The 24,777-nt window shown below is 41.0% G+C and overlaps 2 protein-coding genes across 2 annotated transcripts in view; both read left to right on the top strand.

The window, feature by feature from the left end:
• The window catches only part of LOC131138741 (cationic amino acid transporter 2), a 108,417-nt gene that overhangs the window by 22,686 nt on the left and 60,954 nt on the right, over nucleotides 1-24,777 (top strand). The window contains exon 2 of the mRNA XM_078787597.1: nucleotides 16,374-16,430. The gene's annotated coding sequence lies outside the window, so the exon portion shown is untranslated. The remainder of the gene's footprint in view (nucleotides 1-16,373; nucleotides 16,431-24,777) is intronic.
• On the top strand, nucleotides 20,589-21,958 carry gsx1 (GS homeobox 1). Its single transcript, XM_058087955.2, is given in 3 exon segments — nucleotides 20,589-20,662; nucleotides 20,664-21,187; nucleotides 21,275-21,958. Coding segments are annotated over 3 exon segments (954 nt in total). The 3' UTR covers nucleotides 21,631-21,958.

The raw sequence follows: 24,777 nt of genomic DNA, 5'->3' as shown, positions 1-24,777 counted from the left end.
GAACAGAAGTGATCCTTCCCAGAAAGGGCTGGGCAGACAAAATTTCAAGCACTGTGGCGACTCATCCAACAGGTCACAAAAGACCCCACAACAACTGCAGGCTCACTTGCCTTAATTAAGGTCAGTGTTCACGACTCCACCAAAACTGCCTGTCCCGACACGAAAACCACTGCTGAACAAAAACAACCATTTTCTCGAACAAAAGGTTAAACTTTTTAGAAGGTGTGTTTCCCATTGCATAAAAGTAAGGCCATATTTCAGAAAAAGAACATCATACCAACCGTAAAATACTGTATGGCGGTGGTAGTGTGATGGTCTGGGGATGTTTTGCTGCTTCAGCAATCCCAGGATAGGCTTGTATTCAATATAATGTGCTGTCCTACTTGTAGACAAGGCGGCACTGCAGAAGCTACTTAGACTACTAAGACATGACACTCACCTTCTCTGGTAAGATCACCTTCGGTAGTGGATTTATGGGCGATGAATTTAGCATGACAAAAATTTATTTCACAAACTGCTTCAAACAACCCTGCTCGTCTCAGCATAATCAGCAATTGTATATGTATTTACTGTTGGGTCCACTGTAATAATTGGGTCCACTGTAATAATAAATTAACACACAAAGACTGTAGATTTCTGAAAATAACAGATGAAATTTCTACACTGTACAAGAAGCAATGAAGTCTGTAAAATTAAATCATTAAAAATAAAAAATCACAAAATTTTCAACTACAATGATGAAAATGGTAATATTAATGATGATTATAATGATGGTAATAATGATAAAGATTATAACAATAATGATAATGATAATAATACAAATATTACAATGATAATAATAACAGGGGAAACAAGACAGTGGCATGAACATGATTATATCTTGCAAAAAGGGGTAGGCATTTATAAGCTTTTGCTTCAGCCTACTCCTTTTGGGCTTGTTATCAGATAGTTGAATACAAATGTAAGTTATATTTTGATTGATGTAAGAAATGCACTGTTATGATTCATATATTTGCCCAAATAAAGGAAAAAAAAAAACTCACAGTGTTTTAACTGTTAGTTTTTTTCCTCTCTACGTATGAGTGCTGACAGGTTAGGGTTGTTATTGCTTCACGCCAAAGCTGGTGATTCATTTGACTCCTTCTTATATAACATGTGTTGAATAATATGTTTTAAATAGTTTTGTTGTGATTTCCACAGCGTTGGACCGACAAAATAATGCAAAATGCTTGTATTGCAGTCAGTGATGATCTATATCAGAGGTAGGGAACCTATGGCTCGGGAGCCAGGTAGGGCTCTTTTGATGACTGTATCTGGCTCTCAAGCATTTCTTACCACAATAAAAATGTATTTTTGCTAACATTTTAAAGTAAACATCACAGAAATGACTGTTAAAAATAATATTCAAAATCAACAACTTTCTTATGCATTTTAATTCGTCCATCTATATTCTGCTGCAATACGGCCAACCATATCTATCTTTCCTGATGATATTTTCCAGGTCAAACACCAAAACTTGATTATTACTGGGTAATGCGGTAGTCTACCTCGGTCATTGAGATGTCAAAAAAACATGTAAATGTAAACTTTCCTCCTTTAGTCAAATAGCTAAAGCTGCAGAACCAAGCCTTCTGACGAAGATGGCCAAAAGAATGAAATACGTCTACGGAGTACGGTGCAAAACTATGCAGCAGCAGAAGTTGTATTAATGGCAACAAGTATTTGATTTATTATTAGACACTGCGCTGCTCACGAAAGTGTGCTGGCCACACCCCATTGGCGTGGGGTAGTGTGCCTGGTCTACGTAATTAGAGCCCATTATCTAAAACTGTTGGTCTTACATAAAAATGCACACATTTTATTGCATTCAATGTTTAAAAAAATGTATATGGCTCTCACAGATACACATTTTAAAATATCTGGCCTTCATGGCTCTCTTCGCCAAAAAGGTTCCCGACCCCTGATCTATATGATATCATGTAAATGTGATATAAATTACAGTTTTTATGGGAGACACTCTTGGTTTTATGTCTGCGTTCTGGTTCTTCGTGTTTTATTGTTGTTATGAATGGCGCCGAGCTTCTGCAAAAAAAAAAAAAAAAAAAAAAAGACTCAAAAATGGCCATAAACAGCCACTAAAGCACATTAAGCCAGTGTTTAAATGAAATTTAAAGGACACGGAGAGTGTCTCATTTGAATAATTCATTGATGGTGTATCTCCACCTGCTTTGGCCTCCGTGCCAGCGTCTGAATTTGTGTGACTGAGGGCCTGAATGGTGATGTGTGACACACTCCTGATGAAAAATAACAGCCGCCCTCAGATGTGCACAACGGCCGATGAAGAATCGCTGACTTTTATTGGCGGCGAATAAAAGGATGCGATAAAAGAGTCAAAGGCTGGGGGAGAGAAAGAGGGATTCAGAGGGAGGGGCGGAGGAGTGCAAAACAAGGCCCCATCCATCACATGAGTTGAGGAGACACATTCCACTGCCCTTAGCAAGAGGATACATTCACTCAAAGTCACAATAGAGGAGGAATCTGGGAGAAGCTGGGAGGGGCACCCATCAATACACAACCTCACCCTTGTGCTCTCTGTGCGCACAAACTCAATGCTCCTTCCAGCCCAATTCACTTCCTTGTATAGGCATGACAAATGTACATTTTGCTGCTCGTGAATGTGTTGATGCTCAAAACAACAAAACAGACAAAAAACAAAATCACGGCATGGATGCTAATAGTTAAAATTTTTTCAACTCCCTGTCCCTGGCTCCCTCCCTTTGCCTCCCTCTTTCTGTCCGTCTGCCTGTCTTTCTTTCTCTCCTTTGCGTCCCACTCATTAATCGGGAGTTGCAGAAATTTGGGGTTGGGGTGGCAGGATATCTCTGTCTGGCTGGAGTCGGTGGGGATTTTAGGGGTGGAGGGAGCAGGTGATGGCTTTCTGGAGTGCACTCATTTACACTCCTCCCTTTCTCTCGCTGAGCAGCGTGAAGAGGTGGGAGAGATGAGGGGCCGCCTCCCCTCGCTCCTGTGAGCTGCACCTGCCAGGGGTGAGAGGATCAATGGTGAACTCTGACCTGGTACCTTTCACAATGCCCAATTATTACCCTTACCATGTAATATATACGTCATACATCGAGGACGCCCCAACTGTACTTTTCTATGCCAAGGCTCTAGGGCAGGGGTGGGCAAACTACGGCCCGGGGGCCACATCCGGCCCGCCAAGTGTTTGAATACGGCCCGCCCAATCTTTCCAAAGTATTTCATTTAAACTCAACATACAACCTGGCATCATGGCCTGAGCCAACCTTTTGATGGTTTTATCAATTTCGTTTTTTGACATGGTCTGTTGTTTACAAAGTGCTCCTGAAAAAAGGGACACAAGCACATAATAATAATAATAATAATAATAATAATAATAATAATAATAATAATAATAATAATAATAATAATAATTATATTATATATAATATTATATAATAATAATAATAATAATAATAATAATAATTATTATTATTATTATTATTAGATTATTATAATTATTATTAGAACTATTATGATTATTATAATTATGATATTAATGCTAATTATTATATTAATTATATATAATATTATTGTTATATTTGCATATTTTACATAATAATATAATAATTATTATTTTATTTTTATAACAAAATTTATATTTATTTTTTGTAATTATTATAATATTTTATTATTTTAAAAATATTTAAATATAAATCTAAAATAATAAATAATAATAGCAGATTGCATGACAATTTTACAGATACAATAATACCAGGTGGACTGTTACGTGTAAAATATATAGTCTGCCCCCCCCGTAAATTTTGTCATATCAATGCGGCCCGCGAGTCAAAAAGTTTGCCCACCCCTGCTCTAGGGACATTGTGCACCATTGGTGTGGTAAACAATAACATTTGGCTCAACTTCCCAGGCAGTGGCTTACATCTCACATCCACTTTAGACAGTCAACTAGCTTAGACTGTGGTTTTGCCTGGGGGCCCGATGTCCATAACTTTTTTGGTTACAGTCAGGAGATCGGGAAGACCTAGGTTTGATTCTCCGCTTGGGCATCTCTGTGTGGAGTTTGCATGTTCTCCCTGTGCGTGGGTTTTCTTCGGGTACTCCGGTTCTGCTGCTACATCTGTAAGTTTTCTGTTATTATGACAAATGATGGGGCTGCACGGTGATAAAGTGGTTAACACGCAGACCTCACAGCTAGGAGACCCGGGTTCAATTCCACCCCCGGCCATCTCTGTGTGGAGTTTGCATGTTCCCCCCGTGCATGCGTGGGTTTTCTCCGGGTACTCCGGTTTCCTCCCACATTCCAAAAACATGCTAGGTTAATTGGCGACTCCAAATTGTCCATAGGTATGAATGTGAGTGTGAATGGTTGTTTGTCTATATGTGCCCTGTGATTGGTTGGCGACCAGTCCAAGGTGTACCCCGCCTCTCAGCCGAAGACAGCGGCATAGAAAATACAGTAAACTTCGGATATATCGGATTCAATTGTTCCCACTGGTTTTGTGCGATATAAGCGAAACCCGTTATATGCGTATATACCGGAAAATGTCTGTTTTACGCATATATCGGATTTATATCCGGTATAGTATGCGTAAATCGGATTTTATTCATTATAAAAAGGCACTTCCTTGACTATGTTTCCAATGTACCTGGACTGGGCAATGAAAAGAGACGTAAGGTAATGAGAATTTAACTTTATTGGACTCTGAGCATAACAAATTGTTAATTAAGCTAGGCCCTGTTACGCCCGTCAGGCCTACGTTATTTCCAATAGTGAGGTTAAGATCTCATTCACTGCTGTGCTAGTATTATTGACGTCACTCACTTTTATATTTGTCCTAAATCTGGAGCCAGGAGAAAGACAATAGCCAGTGACATCAACAAGATTAGCATAACGTAGGCCTACGTGATCTTAACCTCACTACTGTTTTGGGATTGGCATTACACGGACGCGCAATGCCATGGGGGAACTTTCTTTGATCCATGTTCACAGCCAAAGCTGAAGATTATAACGAAATCTGTTATAAAAAATTATTTTTATTGGAAATGCATTACAGAAAAATCGGTTATTTTTTATCTGTTCGTTGTGAGCGAATTTCCGATATATCCGAGGTTTACTGTATATGGATATCAAACAAATCATTAGGGCTGCAGCTATAGAATATTTTAGTAATCAAGTATTCATTCATTCATTTTCCACCACTTATCCTCACGAGGGTTGTGGGGGTGCTGGAGCCTATCCCAGCTGTCTTCGGCCGAGAGGCGGGGTACACCCTGGACTGGTCGCCAGCCAATCACAGGGCACATATAGACAAACAACCATTCACACTCACATTCATGTCAGAGGAAGCCGGAGTACCCGGAGAAAACCCACGCATGCACGGGGGAGAACATGCAAACTCCACCGGGAGGTGGCCGAGGGTGGAATCGAACTCGTGTCTCCTAGCTGTGTGGCCCGAGCGCTAACCACTCGTCCGCCGTGCAGCTAATTGAGTAACATCTTTGCTAAATTCACAAGAAAAATTCAAACATATCACCAAATAATGAACGACTAATTGGTTTCATTTTATAGATAATCAGGTGTTTTATTTCTTAAATTGACATGGAATGGGGTAAGTTGAAAAAATACAGCAATATTAACAAACGCAGTAAAAAAAAAGTTTTTACTTAAGTTGCTTGGTCTAAGGATTTTTAGTTGCAGTGCAATGGTGCACTTCAGCAACATTACTTTTCCAGGTATATTATATCAGTATGTAATAGAGATCAGTCCTCGTTACACCTCCTTTTTTTCTACTTGACTGCAGCTCCTCGTTGTTCACATCAATGGCTTAGAATACATAACAGTATGGTGTTAGTGTTTTCCCATCTTCGTTATGAATAGGATGCCAGCTTTTTTTTTTTTTACCGCTCATTTTATCACCGAACCGAGCATAAATGCTTATTATTCAGAGTGCTGCGATTCATTTCACTTTCTGCCATGGTGCTGCAGTCATGTGAAGCTCGACGGACCCCCGGCCTTGACCAGCTGAGAGCTAGTGTGTCTGTTTCTATGGCAATGGCCAAAAACTAACTACCTCCCAACAGCGTCCTGCCGCGTGTCGCCTCTCCAATAGAGTGCATCTGCAGGAAAAAAGAGAGAGGGTGGGGGGATTCAGGGAGATGTGCAGTGACCCGTCAGCACCGACTCTCTCACATGCTCGTATATAGACTTTGAATTAGCTTAAATCTCTTTTTCACACTGCTTGTGTCATAACTCTTGAGAGAGCGAGAGAGGAGGAGTCATATATTCCCAGTTCTGTCAAAAGCAGAGCGTGAACGGAGTAAAAAAGCTGTCACATGGGGTCATCGGGATAGAGGGGGAGGAAAATACAACAACAAAGTGGGCGAGGAGAAAAAAAATGTTAACAAAAGCTGACGCCAAAACACACAGTCTGAAAAAGGGGTTATTGGTGTATAAAAATCAAAAAAACTGAGGCACTTGTTTTACCCATGCTTCTGTCTCAAATCTATGCATCATTCAAATGTGTAGCTCTACACCTGTCCCAAAATACAGTACTGCAAAAGTTGTCATATAGCAGCATATATTTTTCCATAGTAAACTCTAACTCGAACTCTAGTATATTCAAAGTCTATATATGTATTTTAGTTTCAGCTAAAATGAAAGGAAATGTATACAAAACTGTGGTGAGACCAGTCATGTTGTTTGGTCTAGAGACAGTGCCACTGAGGAAAAGACAGGAAGCAGAACTGGAGGTAACAGAGATGAGGACTGCTGAGGTTCTCATTGGGAGTGACCAGGATGGATAGGATCAGGAACGAGTACATCAGAGGGACATTACATGTTAGAGGCCTTGGAGATAAAGTCAGGAAGCAGAACTGGAGGTAGCAGAGATGAGGATTGCTGAGGTTCTCATTGGGAGTGACCAGGATGGATAGGATCAGGAACGAGTACATCAGAGGGACATTACATGTTAGAGGCCTTGGAGATAAAGTTAGGAAGCAGAACTGGAGGTAGCAGAGATGAGGATTGCTGAGGTTCTCATTGGGAGTGACCAGGATGGATAGGATCAGGAACGAGTACATCAGAGGGACATTACATGTTAGAGGCCTTGGAGATAAAGTCAGGAAGCAGAACTGGAGGTAGCAGAGATGAGGACTGCTGAGGTTCTCATTGGGAGTGACCAGGATGGATAGGATCAGGAACGAGTACATCAGCGGGACATTACATGTTAGAGGCCTTGGAGATAAAGTCAGGAAGCAGAACTGGAGGTAGCAGAGATGAGGATTGCTGAGGTTCTCATTGGGAGTGACCAGGATGGATAGGATCAGGAACGAGTACATCAGAGGGACATTACATGTTAGAGGCCTTGGAGATAAAGTTAGGAAGCAGAACTGGAGGTAGCAGAGATGAGGATTGCTGAGGTTCTCATTGGGAGTGACCAGGATGGATAGGATCAGGAACGAGTACATCAGAAGGACATTACATGTTAGAGGTCTTGGAGATAAAGTCAGGAAGCAGAACTGGAGGTAGCAGAGATGAGGATTGCTGAGGTTCTCATTGGGAGTGACCAGGATGGATAGGATCAGGAACGAGTACATCAGAGGGACATTACATGTTAGAGGTCTTGGAGATAAAGTCAGGAAGCAGAACTGGAGGTAGCAGAGATGAGGACTGCTGAGGTTCTCATTGGGAGTGACCAGGATGGATAGGATCAGGAACGAGTACATCAGAGGGACATTACATGTTAGAGGCCTTGGAGATAAAGTCAGGAAGCAGAACTGGAGGTAGCAGAGATGAGGATTGCTGAGGTTCTCATTGGGAGTGACCAGGATGGATAGGATCAGGAACGAGTACATCAGAGGGACATTACATGTTAGAGGCCTTGGAGATAAAGTTAGGAAGCAGAACTGGAGGTAGCAGAGATGAGGATTGCTGAGGTTCTCATTGGGAGGGACCAGGATGGATAGGATCAGGAACGAGTACATCAGAAGGACATTACATGTTAGAGGTCTTGGAGATAAAGTCAGGAAGCAGAACTGGAGGTAGCAGAGATGAGGATTGCTGAGGTTCTCATTGGGAGTGACCAGGATGGATAGGATCAGGAACGAGTACATCAGAGAGACATTACATGTTAGAGGCCTTGGAGATAAAGTCAGGAAGCAGAACTGGAGGTAGCAGAGATGAGGACTGCTGAGGTTCTCATTGGGAGTGACCAGGATGGATAGGATCAGGAACGAGTACATCAGAGGGACATTACATGTTAGAGGCCTTGGAGATAAAGTCAGGAAGCAGAACTGGAGGTAGCAGAGATGAGGATTGCTGAGGTTCTCATTGGGAGTGACCAGGATGGATAGGATCAGGAACGAGTACATCAGAGGGACATTACATGTTAGAGGCCTTGGAGATAAAGTTAGGAAGCAGAACTGGAGGTAGCAGAGATGAGGATTGCTGAGGTTCTCATTGGGAGTGACCAGGATGGATAGGATCAGGAACGAGTACATCAGAGGGACATTACATGTTAGAGGTCTTGGAGATAAAGTCAGGAAGCAGAACTGGAGGTAGCAGAGATGAGGATTGCTGAGGTTCTCATTGGGAGTGACCAGGATGGATAGGATCAGGAACGAGTACATCAGAGGGACATTACATGTTAGAGGCCTTGGAGATAAAGTTAGGAAGCAGAACTGGAGGTAGCAGAGATGAGGATTGCTGAGGTTCTCATTGGGAGGGACCAGGATGGATAGGATCAGGAACGAGTACATCAGAAGGACATTACATGTTAGAGGTCTTGGAGATAAAGTCAGGAAGCAGAACTGGAGGTAGCAGAGATGAGGATTGCTGAGGTTCTCATTGGGAGTGACCAGGATGGATAGGATCAGGAACGAGTACATCAGAGAGACATTACATGTTAGAGGCCTTGGAGATAAAGTCAGGAAGCAGAACTGGAGGTAGCAGAGATGAGGATTGCTGAGGTTCTCATTGGGAGTGACCAGGATGGATAGGATCAGGAACGAGTACATCAGAGGGACATTACATGTTAGAGGCCTTGGAGATAAAGTCAGGAAGCAGAACTGGAGGTAGCAGAGATGAGGACTGCTGAGGTTCTCATTGGGAGTGACCAGGATGGATAGGATCAGGAACGAGTACATCAGAGGGACATTACATGTTAGAGGCCTTGGAGATAAAGTCAGGAAGCAGAACTGGAGGTAGCAGAGATGAGGATTGCTGAGGTTCTCATTGGGAGTGACCAGGATGGATAGGATCAGGAACGAGTACATCAGCGGGACATTACATGTTAGAGGCCTTGGAGATAAAGTCAGGAAGCAGAACTGGAGGTAGCAGAGATGAGGATTGCTGAGGTTCTCATTGGGAGTGACCAGGATGGATAGGATCAGGAACGAGTACATCAGAGGGACATTACATGTTAGAGGCCTTGGAGATAAAGTCAGGAAGCAGAACTGGAGGTAGCAGAGATGAGGACTGCTGAGGTTCTCATTGGGAGTGACCAGGATGGATAGGATCAGGAACGAGTACATCAGAGGGACATTACATGTTAGAGGCCTTGGAGATAAAGTCAGGAAGCAGAACTGGAGGTAGCAGAGATGAGGATTGCTGAGGTTCTCATTGGGAGTGACCAGGATGGATAGGATCAGGAACGAGTACATCAGAGGGACATTACATGTTAGAGGCCTTGGAGATAAAGTCAGGAAGCAGAACTGGAGGTAGCAGAGATGAGGATTGCTGAGGTTCTCATTGGGAGTGACCAGGATGGATAGGATCAGGAACGAGTACATCAGAGGGACATTACATGTTAGAGGCCTTGGAGATAAAGTCAGGAAGCAGAACTGGAGGTAGCAGAGATGAGGATTGCTGAGGTTCTCATTGGGAGTGACCAGGATGGATAGGATCAGGAACGAGTACATCAGAGGGGCATTACATGTTAGAGGTCTTGGAGATAAAGTCAGGAAGCAGAACTGGAGGTAGCAGAGATGAGGATTGCTGAGGTTCTCATTGGGAGTGACCAGGATGGATAGGATCAGGAACGAGTACATCAGAGGGACATTACATGTTAGAGGTCTTGGAGATAAAGTCAGGAAGCAGAACTGGAGGTAGCAGAGATGAGGATTGCTGAGGTTCTCATTGGGAGTGACCAGGATGGATAGGATCAGGAACGAAGAAAAAGGGGTCTATTGTTTTCCATGAGTGAATGTATAATTTTTTCAGTTTGTTTTATTGTCTTTTTTTTATTGCTAGACTTTAGTTTTGATACATTTATGTGTAATTTATGTTGTGTTGTAATTTTTACAACCATTTCCAACTGGAATTATTTACCTTATTTTAGCTGTGCAATCTGCTACTTTTTGTGTCCCTTTTTTCAGGGGCACTTTAAACATCACAACATTTTTATGTTTTTTTTTTTTTTTACAGACTAAAACACCCAGTATGTACATAAATCAAGGATCTCTGTTATACAGTATGAACTATGAATGATAAAACATTGACAATTAATGAGTATGTGAAAGTCCTCTCCCTTTTACTTCCCAGACAGATTGACTCAGACTACTTGAAAGCCATGTTGCCAGGTTGCATGTTAAAAGTTAAAATTAAATACTTTCGAAGCAACTGGTGAGCCTGATTCAAACACTTTGGTGGGCCCGATATGGCCCCCGGCATGTCGTACGCTCACCCCGCAATCAAACAAATGAATTGATAGAATACTTGATTACTAAAATGAAGAGCTTGCAACCAAAAGGCGCTAAATCCAATTTTCACCAAGTTGCATGTTTTTCATGAGTTTAATAGACCTCTGTCATGTGTATCCGAATCACATATTTTTATATTAAAAATATGAAAAAAAGTGATGTGAAATGTAAGCTTTCAACCAAAAGGCGCTATTTCCATTTCAGATTTCAACCAAAAGGAGCTAAATCCCTTTCTTTATTCTTTATTCTGATTGGCCCAAGTTTCCCATCTATTGATAATCTGACCAATCAGAGAGAAGAATACAATTGGCACTGCACATACAGAAAGCCAGTATCAGTGCGCATCCTGTTTTGTTTGTGTACATTAAGTACACGTATGATAGTTACAGTATGTTATGCAATTCAGGAGAACACAAATTGTGTTTTTACAGTATTCTGTAACATGGAAGTTTTTTTTACGCCATAAAAGGCATGTCTCTACCTTGACACCTCCAACTTTCATGAGAAACATTATTTTACTTGTACTAAAAAACATACAACGTAAAGAGTTTGTAATGAGATGATTTTTGTCACTGTCACCTTCATGGTGCAGTCAAATATGAGCACTGCTTTTAATAACATTTTTATTATTGTCTGCAAATTGTTGTTTTTCATGTGGGTATGATTGGGTATGTTGAGTTGTGTTAAAGCTGATCATCATGGAATGTGGATGATGTTAATGTGTGCTATAATATCTTAACAACATTTTATCAGTAACAGTGTACTAGTGGTAGGTTATAACATTTTGTTTCTGTAGTGTGTGTGTGTGTGTGGGTGGGTGGGGGTGTATTATATGTTGAGAATGGCTTCTGTGTTGTAATTATTTTATTAACATAGCACATTAAAGCACCTTACATTCTTTTACAACAATGCCATTGAAGAAGTTAAAGGTGACTTCAAATTTATTTCAGCCAAAAGGCGCTAAATCCGGAAAAAAAATTAATTAAAAAAAATATATAAAATACATGGTGTGTGCAGGATTTTTATAGCATGCATTTTTATGACCTATATTGATAGCTCTTTCATTTGCAATATAGACTTGATGACCAAATAGATTGATATGTGCGTAATTAAAAATCATTAATTTTCTTGAAATCAGTCAAAATGGATTTAGCGCCTTTTGGTTGCAAGCTCTTCAAATAGTCTTTACTACTTTTATCTTAAATTGCCTATGGGAATCATTAAAAAAAAATAATTTTCTGATTTAGTTTAGACCCTTTGGAACAGGCTGATAATGAAAACTGAGGTACCACATGGTCATTTTAGCAACAACTTTCCAACAAATCTAATGATGGCCTAGATTTTTGCACAGCGTTGTGTTTTTAAAAATAAAAGTTGTAACGGTTGTCTGTAATTCAGAAGTCAGTTTTGTGTTGGCAGTCAAAAGGCCCTGATAACAAAAAAAAAAAAACAAAAACGAAGGCCGCTCCAAAACAAAGGCAACCCCTGAAAAGAAGCTAATGTGAGATGAATAGGAAGGAAATAGTGCAAACCACAGGAGGTCATTAATGAGAAAACCATAAACTTCCAAAGGAGTCCCGGTGGCTTAGTTAGTCTTCCCTTTAAGAGTAAGAGTCCTGGCTTTTAACCTCAGCACTACACTATGTGGGCTCTGTTCACTCCACTGATGTAAATCTTGATGTATACTGAGATAAAAAAAAGAGTAAATAATGTTTGCATTAGTTGTTTCTTGCAGTTTTGATGCCCCCCCCCCTCCTTCTCCCTGCTCTCTGACCTCCCTTCTCCCTGACTCTTACCCCCCTCTGTGGTTTCCCATGAGCCTCCAATTGACTCAATTAAGTGAACACACCAATACCATATGCTTTAAGATGTTAGTTCTCACAAAACGGCCTCGCAGCTGCATCGAGGGAGCGGCCCGAAGTGGGAACTTTGGTGAAGAAGAAATATCCTCCCATTATATGTCTCTGTAATCTTTTGTCATTTAGAATAATGTCCAGTGGAAACATCAGAGTGCCAAAAATGGCGACGGAGAGGAGAGTGACAATGCAGGAAAGTGAAACAGTGAATAAGGGGAGGGATGGAAGGGAGGATCAGAAAAGTCAAGTGAAAAGGAGGGAGGAGCGGAAAGTAGCCATCAAAAGTTGTTCTGTGCCGCAATTCCGCTTTGTTTTGGCCACAATAACGTCTTCTGCATGTTGGCCTGTAGCATGACATTCGGCGGAGAGAAATAAGGCAAACAGAACATCGCAAAAGGCGCTTTGCCGCCTGGGCTTTTGTACTTGGGGGGGGACTGTTCATGGAAGCGCAAAGGACACAAAACGTGGAACAAAAGGGGGCAGTGTGGATGAAGGCACTATCACTGACATCCCCAGCACTTTGAACAACTTGTCAACGCAGACACTCAAGCGCCTCCACTCTGTCACAGTCGTGTACAGACCCCTTGAAAGACCTTGCTGACCTGCCCATATCCCTTTGCTGGGGTTCAAATGGCAAGAAGCCGTCATTGTGTCGCGGAGTTCATTAAATTCATTGGTTTGACCTGTTATTTCTAGGCCAAAAGTCTGCTGATTTGGAAAAATGTGAGGCAGCCATACGTAATCGCCTAGTGACCTTCGCAGGGTAACAAACCCCTTTGAAGAGTATTTCAAGGCTTTTATATGAATAGGGTCAAAAGGAAAGTTGGAGACATATCTATAGCAGAACAAATGGATTTACATCAAAAGGGAATTTGAAATCATCCAAAGATAGTTACACCTCTAATGGCTCTGTGAACTTTTTTTTTTTCTTGTAATATTTACCCTCAGATGCACAGCACCTCAAGTGTGAGAACCAATAAGGTGCATCAGAAGCATTATGTAAGCAGCCTATGTTATGACAAGATAATGTCATGATAATGTGTTGGTCGGTGATGATGAAATAAACATGGCGTGCTGAGCCTCTCAGTTCCCACAGCGCTGTGACATTTAGATGTAAATTGACTCATTAGGACGGCTAGACTGTCAGCTTTGCATTTATCTCCCATTTATTCTTGTCAGCACTGTCTGTCCTCAGGAATTTATATTGAACAACTTTTATCAGGCTTAATTATAGCCATTCATCCATCTATCCATTTTCTAAAAATTGGTTTGGGCATGCTTGATGCCAGCGTTTCCAGGAGGCTAGTGGGAATGTCACTCAAGGTGGTGATGGTAGCTTCATGGAGGACATCCACTGCCGGGAAACGATGTCGGTTTTTGTAAACTTCCCTCGCCATACATCCCCGAATGTTGTCAATTGGAGGTTTCAAAAGAGTCTTACCGCGTCCAACCTCAGCTTAAGTTTATGTTCTTTACAATGAAAGAGTGCTAAATTCTATCATCTACGCACATGGACTAAATTGATGGTACCCTTTTGTTAAAGAAAGAAAATGCCACTGGTCAAAGAAACGTAGAATTGACATAGGTAATAATAAAACTTAATAAAAATTAGTCAATAAAAATCAGACATTGCATTTGAATTGGGGTCAGCATCCCTTTAAAAACGGGCCAAGGCGAAAATGATTGTAACCTCAACTTTTTTTTTCCCTTTATTTGGGCAAATATATGAATCATAACAGTGCATTTCTTACATCAATTAAAATATAACTTTCCATAGAGTGTAGAAATTTCATCTGTTATTTTCAGAAATCTACAGTCTTTGTGTGTCGATTTATTTGCCCACTTTTTTGTGACATTTACTTATTTTCTGGATTGCATGTGTTCTAATCTTATGCATTAAAAAACAAGAACTTGAGACTGTGTCTGGACAGGTGACCAACCCAAACATCAGTTTCTTCTTGTTAAACCCTCCCTGAGGTTTTTAGACGTGTTTATTAGTTTGTGTGTGTCTAGTCTTGTGCATTAGGAAGCAAGGTTTTAGGTCTGTGCTCAAACCAATTTTTGAAGCAATGATGTCTTGCTGTCCATTATTACTATTTTTTGTAAAGTAATAATTCATAATAATTAATGATAATAATAATAATGATAATCACTACCTCTATATTTATGCATGTTAGCCTAGGTACCTCTAACAATGTATAGTTACAAAGGTATTAAGGTAATATTCTTACATTTCTCATATCAGTCAATCAGAGATTCCAGCAGAGATGACAAGACAGTAGAATGATCACTATTAAAATTATATTCCCACTTATATTTATAAACAGACACTTAGCTTATACTGTGTCACATTTCATCGAATTTACAACTAAATTAAATTCAGTAGTGCCACCAATGTAGACAGTTTTTTTTTTCTCCCCCCAAAATTAACAATTTTTTTTTTCCTGTGGCTACCGACAACCAAGCAACCAAAATAACGAGTAACATTTAAAGAGGAGAAAGGGAAAAAAAAATATGCATTTATATATACGTACACATACACACATATATATATATATATATATACACATATACATATGCATATGTATATACACATCTACACATACATGCATACATACATATGCACATGTACAAAAATAAAATATTGAGGATAAACATAACTGCAATATAACTTTATATACACGTTTCCAAACTAATATGACCTGCATCAAGTAGTCAGACCTTGAACTTTTGGGTGATGTAATGGTAATGGTTTTATTTCATTTGAACATGCATCAGATTACAATTGAATGCATCACATAATCAGTTCACAGTTCCACATGTCCAAAAGGAGTAGGAAGAAGCAAAGCTTATTAAATCCTCCCCCTCCATCTGGAACTTTTACAATCAGTAACTGTTACATTTGTTCACTTCCTGCTTTCCTAATATAGTTTAAGTTTTGTATTTATTTATTATTTTATTTTTGTTACGTACCGAAGTACAAGGTGATATGAGCATCCAATGACATAATGTGTACCATAGTAAGTGTCAATATAGTGATATATATAGCACATCATGACTGGTTCAAGATTCTTCATCCTTCATCCTTTAGCAAACATCAACTGCTTGTATTGTTTCTTGAATTGCATTGTTTGAGTTCCTTACTCATTGGCATTGTACAGACTTGATCAAAATCTTAAGAGCTACAATATGCAAAAGCAATTTTTTCACCTGATCCTCGACCCTTACTGTTGCCGAATGCAGCACAATAACCGTCAGACGGCATCTGTGGGAAAAGGGTTTCAGAAACCTGGTCTCCTTCAACTCCACAAAACTGTCCGTTTAGACTTTGCCAGGGAGCATCAAACATGGGACATTGAAATGTGGGAAAAAAGTTGTATTAATTTTTTATTAGTCCAGATGGCTTCCAAAGTTACTGGCATGACAAGGTGATACCACCTTCCATCGTGATCTGGGGTGCTTTGTCATTCAGTGGAACACTGGAGCTTCAGGTGCTGCAGATCTTGCAGTGGGCATTCCTCATTAGGTCAGAATAGGTTATGATCAGGTCAGAATAAGGTAATGAAAGAGCAACATCGTCAGACATTGTGGGGATGCTACGCTATGCTTCTGTCTGTCATGATAACAGAAACATATGACTTGACATGATGCGCATGCGTCTCACGAAAAATTTTATGAAATAATTATCGCTGTTAACGCGCTATATTTGACAGTCCTGCTTTTATACTTTTATGTATTTAATATGTGTAACTGAATTTTCACATTTTATTTTGACAGCGCGTCCTGTTGCAGTGCATGGTGCTCCCGGTCGCATTGATGGGATCAACAGTTCTAGTAAGAAACTTTTATTTTTCCCTTTTTGCTATGTATCGAGTCGGAAATGCAACTCAGTGTAAGCCACTGAAACATTGAAGTCCTTCAGTTTTGTGACTCCCCCAGGTTCCCCTTGCATTACTATTATGCAGTTTATGAAGACATGCTGGGCAATTGCTTGCTTCCTACTGTGTTTAGGGAAGGCCCTTTTCTGTTCTATAATGTTTGTGCCCCAGTACACTCACAGTCCAATTTGTTCAATTTCATTTGAACATGCATCAGATTACAATTGAGCGCATCCCATAATAAGTTCACAGTTCCACATGTCCAAAAGGAGTAGGAAGAAGCAAAGCTTATTAAATCCTACCCCTCCATCTGGTACTTTTACAATCAGTAACTGTTACATTTGTTCACTTCCTGCTTTCCTAATATAGTTCAAGGTTTTTTTTGTTTTGTTTTTTAATGTACGTACCTGGTACCGAAGTACAAGGTGATATGACCATACAATGACATAATGGGTACCATAGTAAGTGTCAATATAGTGATATATATAGCACATCATGACTGGTTCAAGACTCTTCATCCTTGTATTTAGCAAACATCAACTGCTTGTATCGTTTCTTGAATTGGCTCATCGTTGTGCATTGTTTGAGGTCCTTACTCAATCCATTCCATAGTTTGATTCCACATACTGAAAAGCTATGGCTTTTTAACGTAGTCCTAGCATATAAGTGTTTCAAATTTAGTTCTTCCCTGAGATCATATTTCTCCTCTCTTGTAGAGAAGTATTGGATGACATTTTTAGGTAATTGGTTGTTTTTAGCCTTAATTTACATAGAGGCCTGACCTCAAGACTATCAAACTCAAATGGGATTAACAACCACAGACTATCACCTCTAATCTCACAAATGCTCTAAAAACGAACACATTTTGAAGCCATACGCCAACATCTTGCAGAAATTATTGGATTGAAAAAGAAATGTTTTCCATTTTCTCTTGCATTTTTTGATATCCTGTACATTGTAGCAATAAAGGCAATTAAAACTGTAATGTAACATTAATAATATAGCACAAAAGGGATTTTGCAGGGAAAGTGTGATTTATAATACACAAAAGTATTTCACTTGACTTGGCTTGACTACAAACCATAAGGAATAAGGTTTCATGTGGGTCAACATCAGTGACAAGCACCTTCAAGCTCACTCATACCTGACCCCTTCAGGCTGCAGCAGTACTGCCAGTGTCCTATGACATTGGTATATTTTTTATTGTCCCGCTTACATGAAAGACATTCATGTAGAAACTTGTGGTGTGTAATAATATACAGTAAAGTCTCGTTATATCGATATTCTCGGGAGTCGGAAAAAATACCGATATAACCGGACTATCCATATATCCGATCCTGCGCCAAACTGCATTAAAAGTGGGCAATAATGCACTCGACACATGCCTGTATAGAATCTATACACACGAGAGAAACCACGAACGCCAGCATGTACATATGAAAAACAGTGATTATTGCAAGCGATAAAAAGATATCTGAATACAACACAATTAAATACATGTATTTGTACGCTTGTGTCTTCGTTGGAATAGGTGTGTATGCTATGTCAGTTGGTTCTTCTGTTGCAGGCATGTGTTTGGCCAGCTATGTGGGGCGGGTTGAGCATGACCTGTGAACCAGGAAGTGCGGGAATCGGTGTGTGTAAGCAAAGATTGATTTAAGCTGCTTTTGTATCGATATAAGCAGACCAAATTGGCTGGCGGGAGATGAAAAGGGCATCGTAGTAACCGGATTATCATAATAACCGGGTATCGTACTAACAGAACTAATTATATCATAAAAGACTAGAAATTTGCCGGGAAATGAAAATAGTATCGTAATAAGTAGTAATTCGTTATAATCGATATAACGAGACTTTACTGTATTCTCAAACTGTAAGCAAATGAATAACAAAAACTGAGGTTCCACTTGTACAAATCCCACCAGTCCACTCAAGGCCACGTTCACCTGTTAAGGCCTCTTCCCGCCCACCCCTCCTTGTCACATTACCTCTTAGCTCCTTTTTGTCAGCGTCCATCACGCTTAAAGATTCATTGGTCCCTATAGACTCCAGCAGCCCAAACATATTGCACCATTCAGCCGGTACTTATGTGTCATCTGTTATCTATTGGACTGGTGTTTCTGCTGAGCATATGAATGATAATCAGGCCTTTGTGTGTCCAGAGAGGTGCAGCAGGATCTGTGCTCTGTGATGTTGCCTCAGGGGGAGATTAGGAGGGGCAGCCGGCCCTCTGTGTCACGTCGACAGTCACAGCGCCCATCGGCGGCCGGCCCAAACCCCACTGGGACCTTAAATCCTGTTACACTGTCAGCTAAAACCATCATTTGTATTAGAGATGTGTGGGTGTTTAAGTGCGCGTACATATTAAGTGAGGGGGGATAGTGTCTTAAACTATGAATTATTCATACCGAAAGAAAAGGAGATATTGACTACATCTCCATAAACAGACTGCGCTCTTTATGTCAGTGGGCACGAGATCTTTGGGTGTAATTGCATAAAAGCCCCTAAAAATGAGCTCCTCCTGCAGCACAGCAGGCACTGCATGGTCAGTGTGATCATCAGGGGTGATTTTGAGTGATGGCAATTGTTCCAACTTAATATCTTATAAATAATTTACTCTTTCCAACGCTATCCCTTCCCCTTTTATCCAACATGATTTGGAAGTATCTGCAAACAGCTGTAGCTGCCGTATAGAAGTTATGATGATGCCTGATTCTCTTCATAAGTGGCTCCACATGCATGCAAGGAAAGTATAATATGAGTGGGCTATTTGCTGATATTTCCCTCAGTAACAAGTGATTATGGGGAATGAGATTCTTTGCACTTCTGGCCTGCGCCTCCAGAGGGAGGTCAGAACTATTTGTCAGTCTCCAGTTGGGATTGCAAATTGAGATGAGCCTCCCTGCGTGACGACCCACGGAACTCTCTATTCCTATCCACGGGGTGACTGCTGTACATCATGTGGGAATTAGTGCATTTAATAACAACTTGATGCGGAATACTGACTCAAGTTGGCACATTTTGGAACTTTTTTTCCCCCCCTCTCCTCACATCTATTTTTTATTTGCTTGCAATTTCTAATAATGCACATTGCTTTTAAATTCTGGTAGTCCAATTAATGAACAAAATAAAAATGACAGCTTTTTAGTGTGTCTCAGTGATGACAGACCTCTCTAAAAGGGTTCAACTGCTTCTAATTTACTGTAATGGTGAACCCTAATTACAGGTCCAAGCTTTATTGGACATTAGTGGTGTGATGCTGAACACATTAGGGTCTCTTTTAACAGACCCCATTTATCCTCCTGCAAAAAAAAAAAAAAAAAAAAAATACAACCGGACTCAAACAAGTGTGGTCTATAATTTAAATCCAAGGTCTTGGACGTTAATGATTTTCAAAATGTCTAACTTTCTCATATTCGAGGGTCGTGTTTAGAGCCCTTTAAAGTGAAAGAAAATGTTTTCCTATTAGTTAATTGAATGAGCGCGCAAGGCGAGGCCGCGCTCCTCCATGACAGAGTAGCCTTTGTTGCGTCTATCCGCCGCTGTCACACACTTTAATTCGACTCTCTTTCTCCCTCATTGAAAAGCCTCCACAATGACATTCAATAAGGGCCGCCGAGTGAAAACCTGGTTATTTTTACATATTCTTCCAAACCACCACCACCACCACCACCACCCACACCCCCTTCCCGACAGGGGCCCGAGCAAAGGAATTAATCACTGCTCTTTAACAGCAACTGCCTGCAGGCAATGACTTGTCTCTTTTTTTTTTTTGTGGCCAGAAATGACACATTAACCCTAAATTGGTATGCATAAACTTTACAATTCAGCTGTTGGGTACAAAGTGAAACAAAATGCACCTTCTTATGATATCTGTGCAGAGAAGCACACAATATTGGAGGCTGATTTAACGTCAATCTTGTCTTGGATTTTTTTTTCTTTTGGGAAGGGGGGTGTCAATTTAAGCAGTGTTTTATGATAAAATAAGAGTGATGATAAAAGGCAGAATGGGGCAGTGCCGCCTCTCGCAGCGTGGGTGGGGCTGACAAGAATAGACTACATTATGCAGTTCATTTAGTTAACAAGTGAAATAATGGGGAAGCGTGCAGTGGGAATGCCGAGAGAAAAGCACAAAACCCTATTGAGGGCTCTTGGCCGCTTGCAGCGTAACCGTCACATGGCCGCTACACTCGCGGCGCCTATTTAAGGAGCCTCCGGCGCGCCTTCAGCACCACTTCGCTGTCCACCCATCCACGGGAGAGCACGCGCGCACCTCCCCACACTCAACAGGCTTCGAACTTCACCCACGACTTGCGTGCTCTTCCGCAACCATGCCGAGATCTTTTCTAGTGGATTCGTTGATTTTAAGGGAAGCCAACGACAAGGGGAGCGAGAACAGCCCGCCTCTATTCCCCTACGCGGTGCACTCTGCCGGCCACCACCCGCACGGGCTGCCGGGGTCCTGCCACTCCAGGAAGGCCGGGCTGCTCTGCTTCTGCCCGCTTTGCATGGCCGCCTCGCAGCTGCATCCTTCTCCACCGGCACTCCCGCTCCTCAAAGCCTCCTTCCCGGCCTTCTCCTCGCAGTATTGCCACACGGCCCTCTCCAGGCAACACTCCTCATCCAACAGCATCAACCTCGGCCACGGAGCCGCCATGTACCAGGCCGCCTACACGGTCCCAGACCCACGCCAGTACCACTGCATCTCTATCGGTGAGTCCCCGGAAGTTCGTTAGTGAAACAGACTTTCACTTTTGTGTCATCACATTTACTGACTTGTTTCTTTTCGTGATTTCACAGAAAGCAGCAACAGCAAACTCCAGAGCAGCAAACGTATGCGCACAGCCTTCACCAGCACGCAACTTCTGGAGCTGGAGCGGGAGTTCACCTCCAACATGTACCTGTCCAGGCTCAGGCGCATCGAGATCGCCACCTACCTCAACCTCTCCGAGAAGCAGGTCAAAATCTGGTTCCAGAACCGAAGGGTGAAGCACAAAAAGGAAGGCAAGAGCGGCTCAGGCGGCCCAAGGACTGCCACTCATGGCTGCAAATGCTCGTCAGCAGCCAGATGCTCGGAGGAAGAGGAGGATGACATGCCAGTGTCCCCTTCATCGTCCTCCGAGAAGGATGATGTGGACTTGTCCGTCTCCCCTTAAAACTCCCATCTGGTGGATTAAAAAACAAAAACAAACCAAAAAGACTGTTCCACTTGTGTACATACAAAGAGAATATTTAATCAGGTTATTGTCCTGAATTATTGTATAGATCAGTATACATGTTGTATGTTTTGTATGTAGTTTTTTTCTGAAAACAGTCAAATTGTTGTCGGCTTTATTTGGAACCCCAAATGAATTCAAGAACATCGAGTAATAGCATTCAGTATTTGGGTGTATATTTTGGGGGGGAAACTTTTCCCTATGAGCCCACTCTTCAAGTGTTATATTCATTGTTACTGCAAAAATATTTATTTATTTAAAAATGTTGAAATAAAAACATATTTCTGAACCGTTAACAGGTCACATTGTCTTGTGGGTCTTTATTTGCGCGCCACTGAGTGCGCATTGGGGACGCGCGTAAACTTGGTCACAGCCGAGGTCATGTGACTTTGCTCTATTTTCGAATAGAAATCATATAAGCTGCTCTCGTAAAGCCTGTTGGTTATATTTAAAAAAATACTATCATCAAATATTAACTGTATTTCAGACATTTTTACCAGAAGATCTCTTCATGACCACATATGTTTGAGTATCCCCTCATTTTAACAGAAATATTGTCATTTTTTGATGTAAATGTGCATCTACATGGAATGTTCATATTTATAGATTTCTGTGGATTGCTTATAATTACTGGTTTCCATGTGTGTGCTGCAAATAAGCAATAATAATAATAATACCAAATGAAATGAATGGTCATTTTATATTGCTGAAGTGATAAAGATAATTAGTATTTTCTATAGCCTTTCTCCCCAGGGGAGGGAGCCCTTAAAGCAGATAACACTATAGCACTCACTCACTCATTCATTCGCCATGGATGAAATGATGAAGTCTCGTGTGACTGCTGGTTGAATAAAAGGCCCCATCACTAAGACGTGTGCGTAACTTTCAACGATATCGATCTGGCATGAAATGAAACGAGGGTAAGACACATGACCTGCATTGTTGTGTTGTCAGCGCGTAAGTGTGGTCAAGTTTATGGTCGCTGCAGGTGGATTTATAAATGCCACCGTGTGTTTCAGCTTAGTGGCAATGTTGTTTTTTTATAGGAATATTTGTATATATGTGAAATTCATACACTAATATGGTGATATTACACTGTTTAATTGTCAAAGGATGCATTCTCAAACACAAATGTCGTATTTGTTCATGATATATGTGCTTGGATCAGAACGTTGCCTTGTTTGTTCGCCCATCTTTTACGCACCGTTCTAGTTGCTTTCTGTCACACTGTTTGGACTTTAAAACGATCTGATTATATTGAATAGACTTTAAATTATATCTGCCTCATTCTAAACACATCTTTAGACTTGTCAAATAGGCTAAAAAAATAGCCTCTCCTTCAAGTGCACACAGTCTTCCATTTGCATCAATGTCCCTTTTGGTTGTTGCGTTTCGCTTTTAAACTTCCCTTTAATGGTTCACTTAAGCATTTTAACAAAACTCCAATATTTGCATTTGTTAAGATATGGGATTAGACTATTTTGTTAATTGCATCATATAGCCCCCATTTTGCTCCCAACGTGCTCTGTAAAGCGCCCTTTATCCATTCAATAGCCCGGGGGTATGCGCCCTGGGGGAGCTTATACGCCCGGCCCTCCAAATGCTTAATTTATTTATTCTTAATTTTGTGCCGATCAATTCATTGAAGCAAAAAGGAGCACGGTGTCTTTTTAAAGGGAATAAAGGGGAATTGTGGACGTAACCTCGACGGGGCTGACGAGCGGGCTCCCCTGACGCTGGAGAGCCGCTTGAGTCAACAGGCGCCCATCTAGCAGACTCGCCCTTGTCTTTATCCCGGCTAATTTTTTATTTACGGCTTTTCTTTGACATGTCTCTTATCTATCAGATTAAAAGAACGGCTTGTAACAAATCAGTCTGCACGATTTACAACAGCATTAAAAGGGGACAAAGGGAGCAGGCAGTCAGTACCTCAGAGTCTGGTAGACGGGCGCAGCGCTGCAGCTGATTCGATGGTTTGAAAATACGCACGAAACAAAATACTTGAATCCTGAAAAAGAGCCTTTGTACGTTTCTTTAGAAATCAAGCAATTCTGCATGACAAAGGACAATTAATAAGCCGTCTTTTCACGACCAGCAGCTGGTTTCCCCGTCAAGGAAAGTTAGAAAAAATTCAGGCTGAATGCGCGCAAAAGCCCTTTGCGCGCAGACAGCAACCCAAGGTGACCCATTTGGCACAGTTAAAATAACCAAGCCGAGGTAAAAGCGAGGGAACTGTCAAAAACATTTAAGCTGAAATATCTTGAAATTGCAAATCCCTTTATGTGGAGGGACGCTGCCGATGTGGGTTAGTGGTACAAAGGAGGTGGTTAAGTTGGAGAGGCTTTGCAAACGGACACGTGGCTTCTCAATGAGAGCTCTTGCTTGTGCATGGCGCCGTGCACACTCGACTACTTTCAAACTTCTCAGGCGCAGTAAATAACTTATAGACGACCTAACTTGCACACTCGGCAACTTGAACAAAACACTCTATCGTGTTTGTAAACACTTTTTTTTTAATTTAATTGTGTGTTTGCTCCATTGTAAGGACACATGCATGCACACTCCATTCTTGCAACCTCCTGTTTTGCACATTTTTATTATAGAAAAAAGACAAACAAAACACATAACATATATTTTTTTTCTTTGTTTACTGCATTATTATCGAATCACAATTTATAGTGTTTTTTAAGTAAGAAAAATAAGCACTGCAACTATAAAACGCACACACAAAAGACATATCTTTTTGGTACCCACATTTTACAGCCAACTAATACTTAATGAACTATAACATCCAGGCTTTGCTTTTGTTTTGCATGATGTTTTTAATTACAATTGCTCCAACATGTGCCATCTAATTCTCTTTTATTGTTTTTTTTACCCCCTTTTTTGGTGTGCAAATCCTGCCAAACTGTCACCTTGAACTCTTGAGTGTTTTCTTGCTGCAACATTTGAACCCATTCAGCTGCATATAATGTGTTTAACAGCTAATCAGTAATGTAAGATGAAGGACTGGCACGCATGCTGCAGCTTCACTTCTCCCTCATGTGCCCCCCTGCTAATTGAATATTCAACGCGCGCAACCGTGCT

The sequence above is a fragment of the Doryrhamphus excisus genome, linkage group LG21 (assembly GCF_037039965.1).
Source record: "Doryrhamphus excisus strain RoL-2023G ecotype Guam linkage group LG21, RoL_Dexc_Guam_v1.1, whole genome shotgun sequence".
In the NCBI taxonomy this organism is placed as follows: domain Eukaryota; kingdom Metazoa; phylum Chordata; class Actinopteri; order Syngnathiformes; family Syngnathidae; genus Doryrhamphus; species Doryrhamphus excisus.
This window is presented reverse-complemented; position numbering and strand designations above follow the sequence as displayed.